This window comes from Nothoprocta perdicaria, unplaced genomic scaffold (assembly GCF_003342845.1).
Source record: "Nothoprocta perdicaria isolate Ctin4 unplaced genomic scaffold, notPer1 scaffold_50, whole genome shotgun sequence".
In the NCBI taxonomy this organism is placed as follows: domain Eukaryota; kingdom Metazoa; phylum Chordata; class Aves; order Tinamiformes; family Tinamidae; genus Nothoprocta; species Nothoprocta perdicaria.
The window spans coordinates 1575450-1582054 of NW_020455755.1; the positions used below are offsets into that span (position 1 = coordinate 1575450).

At 52.3% G+C, this 6605-nt stretch overlaps 1 protein-coding gene across 1 annotated transcript; it reads right to left on the minus strand.

The window, feature by feature from the left end:
• Positions 1-230: 230 nt before the first annotated feature.
• MRM1 (mitochondrial rRNA methyltransferase 1) lies at positions 231-6605 on the minus strand (the record flags this gene model as incomplete). Its single annotated transcript, XM_026047888.1, has 5 exons — positions 231-847; positions 961-1080; positions 3951-4071; positions 5701-5794; positions 6391-6605. Coding segments are annotated over 5 exons (600 nt in total), but the record flags the coding sequence as incomplete, so codon positions are not given.

Sequence of the window (6605 nt, forward strand, 5' to 3'; positions counted from 1 at the left end):
GGCCCACCTGGGGAAGGAAACTTTCCGGGATGAGCAGAACAAGCTCCTTGCTCCCCTTCTCACCTGCAGCCAGTGCAATGCCTTGTTTCTGATTGTTGATCATGCAGTGGATTTATATATGACACAAAAAGGACTGATTTGGGTCTCCAARCAAATCTTTACAGAGCTTTATTTTAACGGACTCTCTTCGCCGCCGCGCCTGCTCCGCTGCGTCCATCCTTGGGCAGGGCTGCACACCTATTTTACAACCAAATACAACACGGGGTGCTTCCGGACACTTGAGCAGTGACACGTAACAGCGGAGCCAGCTCGCCGCAAGGAGATGCTGCTGAGAGTCCCCAATGCCAGCAGCAGCAACACGCGGAACCGGAGCCCCGGCTGCAGGGCAGAGGGCTCAGCCCGGGGCAGGTGTGGGAGGCAGCGCTCAACACCCACCTCCAGCTACCACCCAAACCCTCTCTGCAGCCCGGGCCACGTGCAGAGCCCCTCGTGTGACACAGGCCGGGTGTGCAGCCATGGCTGGACATTTCAGTGCAGTCGGGAGGACTCGGCTGCTGCTCCCAAAGCCCCGCTCTGCCTCACTTCCTCACAACCCTCCTCCGGGGCTGGTACCTAGCGGTGTGCAGACAGTCGGACTCCAGCAGTGCAGCTCGTCAGCCAGGACGCTCAGCTCGGGGGGTCTCCCTTACACCGTGCAGCATTGGAGAGGACCCTGGAAGCTGAACTTCCCTGTCCTGAGCAGCTTCCTTGGTCAGAAGGGCTGGGCTGGATGGATTCCACCGCCTGCCATGGTAACATCAATCACCACGCTTCAGTTTCTGGCTGCAGATGGAGTGCAGGAGAATACCTGTAGGAAAGGTGGGTGATTATTATTTTTAACTGCAAGAAAATCGCTCTGGGGACCTGGATGTTTCATTTCTAAAACAGGAATTTGAACTGTGAAATGTTTCCTGTTTTTACCGGTAGCAACAGAGACGTTGAGTGATTCAATCCCTGGGCAAAGGGCTCTGCCAGGTGGCACGATGAGCATCCGATGGCACAAACGCTGTGTCTCTAGGGTAAGTCCATCACCTTCATTGCCTGCAGAACAAAGACTCTGCTCAGGTCAGCTCCCAGCAACTATCACATCCCCTTCTCACCTTCCCCAACACTGGTCCTGCTAATGCTCCCTCACAGATACATCCTGCTCCTGCACAAGCTCACAAGTAATCTCACCAACTCTAAGGAATGAGAGTCAAGACCAGCCAAAGAGGCCAGCACCTCATCCAACCCAACCACCTTGGATSTGTTCTCTGGGTTTCCAAAGTGTTTTTGAGGAAGTTCCATGCAACACACCCATGTGTACAGTGCAAAGCCCACGTCAGGATACGTTGTGCAGGGACCCCTGGTCCCAGGGCATGGCTGCTCCACAGCGGACAGGCAGAAAAGAGGCCAGAGGCCCAGTCTGGTCCTGCAAATCTACATCCCTATCGATAGCGACCGATTCAGCCTTTTCCACACACAGTACCACCAGCTGCGTGCAACTTGTGAATGCAGACAGTTTAACCAGAGGCTTCAATTGATTAGTTGTTAAACCATCCAACAGCCCTGATATGTTTGGGCTGATACACTGGTGAAACAGAGTTGAAATCTATCCCAGGTCATTAGTAGTTGTTTGACTCACACTGTCACAAAGGGAAATGGAAAAGGAGAGGCTTTAAACAACCCTATGCGCAGACATGTGAAATGCAGAAGCCCACAGACCTCCCAACGTGCTCAGCTCCCCAAAGATTTCTTTCACATTCATTATTTAGAGTTCCAGAGACAGCTACAGGGCTGCAAGAAAGCCTGGCTCGTTTGAAAGATGTGCTCACCCTTAGCAAAACAGACTGTGCATCCCGGGAGCTGAACGGGCCTCTGACAGCCCTACCCTTCACCCCAACCCTGCCCGATCCCTGACCGCTCCTGGGGCGCCGAGCGCGTCACCCACTAGGGCGTTTGGGATCAAGGTTGTCACCAGGGACTTGCAGCAATATTTGTCTCCTGAGCCTCTCAAAATCGCCCTCTCGTGCRATTCTTCAACCAGGACAGCAGCGCTGCTGCAGTTCCTGGGGCAGCCCTCTCCTCACCCTGATAAGGGTCCTACAATTCTAATAAGGGCAACAATTTTGCTTCCAGCTTTTATAAAGCTTATTATGGTTCTGGCTGCTTAAAATGATTAGGATACATAAATTCAGGGCAGAGAGACCTGCAGAGTGACACGTGTTGACTGAACTGGATAAAATCCTAGTTTGTGCCTATGAACAAAAACATTTTGTCTCTCACCGACTTCAATCTCAGCTTTGTCCCTCACTGACACTGTCCCTGGGTCATGCTCACAYGTATTCAGGAACGTTTGCTCCCCTTCTCTCACTCAGTGCGGCCCAGGATTCGGTCTGGCTTCTCATGACAGGCACAAAAGGACCTGCAGTACCCGACCAGGCTCTGACGACTCCACCTCCTCCAAGAAACCTTCCCAGACACTTGCACAGCAGTGCCCGAAAGCCTCCGCGTCCAGAGAGAGAATGTGCCTGAAATAAACAGCTCAGGAGGCTTCCTGACCCATTTCCAATGAACACTCATGTAACAACTGCAGTTTTCAATACAGGATGTTCAAAGCCAGGCGGAAACGTCAGTTCTGATGGTTTGGAAAAACATGCAAACTAAGCATCTAAATAAAACTACCAATTCCATAAACAGCCTTAAAACCTCAGCTAAAGCCTGAATATGTAAGAAGAGCAAAAACCCAGAAACTCTTCTTGCGAGGACATCCAAGTGCTCCCAATCCGTTCCCCTTCACGCAGAGCTTGCAGCTGTAAGGGCGGCCAGCCCGCCTGTCACCTCAGGCACYGGGGACAGTGCAGACAACATCAAGCCGGACGGTCCAAGGTGTTCTCTTTGCCAAGCCAGYGAGAATGCCAGGAAGGTAAATTCACATCCACAAATGCTTAACTTACAAGACAATCTGTGCAATGCTAGAAAGCTTACAACCAGCTTAATTTCTCTCTGCTTCTCCCTGTTTGTGGCTGCTTCCACGCTACATATTCAGATCTCGGACGCTTCTTCAAACAACCCCAGCATCAGAAGACTATAATGTTCAATTTTCCTTCCAGTGAAGAGTTAGTGCTCAGCAGAGAGTTGAAATCATTACTGCTGCAAGGTCTGGGAGCTCTCTTCATGCATCTACCAATCAGCCTCCAATCTCCCTTGACAAAAGGATATTTGGACTTTTTCCTGGAGAAATCTCTCATAATTCAAGGTAACGACACCACTGCCACTCTCCCCCCCTTCCTTTCTCTTGGTGTTGTCATCTTTCTGGGATGCATTTCTTTGTGGTCCATCAGTAGCACCACCAGCCTCTCTATTCCCTTTGTAACACAGCTCCACACATCTTGTAGAGATGCCAGATTTGCTGCGCTGTCTTGTCAGTATTTCTAGGAGTTCAATAAACATTTTAATTAAAGGAATGTGTTCTGAGCCAAGAAAACGGCAGCGCAGGGCAGGATTACAGCCCCTCTATGGCTCTCTGCCAAAATGACACTACTTCCAAGTGTAAAAGCTCGAACCAGCTCACGTGCCAAGTGCCACGGAGCAGGGGGCTACAACGTGGCCACACGAGGCCACGGGCAGCGTGCGGGGTGAGCTGCTTGCTCGAGCTCTCCCAAGGCCATCCATGACAACCATCCAGTCACTCTGCAGCCACTAAACTTCCTAGTTATCYACATGAGCTGTTTTGCTCCTGCAATTCCACCTGGAAAGCTCCCAGACTCCCCACTTTTTCTGCATCCCTCCTTTCTAGTTCTCTCTAGGGCTTCTGTCTGAGCTTTTCTTTTTCAGACTCCCAAGCAGGACGGAGCAGATCTGCAAGTAGCTCYGATCACGCACTCATACACAAGCTTCCACCAAGCCCACAGCAATGCAAGATGWAATACCTATTACTAAAATAAGGGGTTTACTCCACTGAAATTCCAAGCAATTAATGACAGGAACATCTTCTGGGGCCTCAGTGCTGCTGACTGTTCCCACGACTTCCCAGCCTTCTRCAGCTTTAGCCTTGCAAAGAAACAGAGAAGGGGACAAATATTAAAAACAATCCCAACTGTTGAAGCTTAAAAAAGCACATGCATGTAAACACTTTCAGACTTTCAGTGAAGCTGACTAGCTTTTATGTCTGTTAATAAACACCCCCTGCACTTGTAGCCCCCAAATCCTCCCAGCACCAAGACTCAAACCTTGCTTTAAGAAAATAAATCAATATCTATAGGGTTGTTTTATTTCTGATGTCTATTCCAGGTCAGCAAGGAAATAAACAGCAACTGAAATGACCCCTTTCTTTTTTGCTAGTAATTAAAAAAAAACTTGTGTTTTTGGCCGGGAACTCACTCAAGAAACTGTACTGTTATGTGAACACGAAGCTAATCTGCAGGGCAACGCAATGGAACCCTCCCAGGCAGGCTTGGCCAGCACAAAATCACAGTAACACCTGTGAACACCAGTGTTTGTCTCCAAGCTTGGACACCAACAAACTGCCCGCACATAAAGCAGGTGATTTGACACTCTCTGCCCCTCATATAACAAGAGAAACGGCAATTCTCCTTCACCACAGTAATAAGAGCCTTAATTATTTGTCTTGGATATCCATTTTAACAATAAAAAAGAGCTGCTGCTTCTTGCCAGCTTCATTTCCTGTGAAATTGGCACTTTTTACATTACATTACATCAAATTTACACCAGCCAGGCAATGCCAAGGGTTAGGCCAGCGAATCTGGGTCCAATTAAATGAACTGCTGCAATGGCTCAAAATGTTAATAATTCAAGCTTTACGATAACAAAGTGAATCTTCCAGCTGTTTCAATTAAATATCAATATATTTTATATGCCTTTAATTTCACCATCACCCAGTGCTCTGGCTGCTGCAGACCTATTGCATGGCTGGACATGGGTTTTCCTGGTTTTCCCTGGAATCGTGAGGCTCAGCTGAAGACCCCGCTCCCCTGTGGCCGTGCACCAACACGTGCCCGGTCCCACAGCTCTGTGCTGGGACACGGAGGGAGCACCGGGCTGGGAACCAGGGTGCCAGGGAGCGCACAGGGACCTGCAGGAGGAGCTGGGCCACCACATAACAAGGGACACATCCTGCCAACACAAAGCAAATGCTCTGGATTTGCTGCCATTAAAGCATGTGTTTCCATCTGCATCCTCCCTCTCCAATAATATCCTGCAGGGGCCCTTTCTCAGAGGACRGGGTGAAAAGATTCTCAGCTCCTCTATCCTTCCCTGCTCCGAAGGCTGCTGGATGCTGCCCTCGTATATCAGGCCCTRGGAAGCTGCTTCTGCTCCAGCACCACCAGCTCCGGTCCCTACAGACGCAAGGGAGACAGGTCCCGTCCTGCTGAGCCCACGCTCAGGCACAGCTTATCCTGCTATTTCTGTGCTCTGGAGAGGGGCCTGGAACACGGAGAGGGGCCTGGAGCATGGAGCCGTCCAGCCTGGTCCAGAGCTGGTCCGACAGCACAGACAGCTGGCAGCAGGCAGGAGTGCAGGGCAGAAACACGGGAATTTGGGACTCCTCTCTCTGCACCTCCTCTCCCTCCAACACAAACAGTATTTTAGATTTCCCACACACATGGCTGCACTAAAACAACGCTGAGAGGAGCCCCTGCTTCAGAAAGGTAGTTTTACCTTCAAAAAACCCTGGAAATTATCCGTGCTGTAGACGTCGAAGACTTCCATAGCTCCGGAGCTGGCTTTGCTCACTGTTGGAGTCAAGGGGCAGCTGCAAGGGGATAAAGAAACAGAAAAGTTTGTGAGGGCAAAAAGGGAAAACAGGAGAATTTTTGGTTTTTTATTTACTTCTGTTGCCTGTGCAATTCTTTCCTAAACTCGTTTGCAAATGATCTCACTCACTGTAGGGATCCACCTTCCTATCGGGAATGGGAAGGCACCGGGATTAGCCCAGGAAGGGGCTGCAGCAGCTGCGTGCACAGCTGAGCACCCCCAGCATAAAGAGACATGGGGAAAAAGAGAGAAAACCAGCCCATCTTCTGCAAAATCCCCCGCGTGCCTCTGCTCCTCGGGCTGCGCACTCAGCTCGGGCCAAACACCCCGCGWGCTCCCGGAGCTGCGCGGGCCAGGCCCGGCCTCCCAGCGGGACGAGGCCGGTCCCTGGGGCTCCCTGCGGGACACGAGGCCCGGGAGGCCCTGCAGGAGCATTGCCCGTCCCGTGGGAGCGTTGCCCGTCCCGTGAGGCCGTTGCCCGGTCCCGCTGTACCCGTCCCGTGGGGCCGTTGCCCGTCCCGTGGGAGCGTTGCCCGTCCCGTGGGGCCGTTGCCCGTCGCGCGGGAGCCGTGCCCGTTCCCGCGGGCGCGGTACCTGTTCCTGCGGCTGCTCACCACCCTGTCCACGCCGAGGAAGTACGCGGAGCGCAGCAGGGCGCCCAGGTTCATGGGGTCCTGCACGTGCTCCAGCGCCAGCCAGACCTGCGCGCGCCCGCCCGCCTCCTCCTCCTCCCGCGCGGCCTCCTCGAGGCTGCGGCTCCGCAGCGGGGACGCCTCGAGGCACACGCCCTGGTGGCGCTGGCCGCGGCA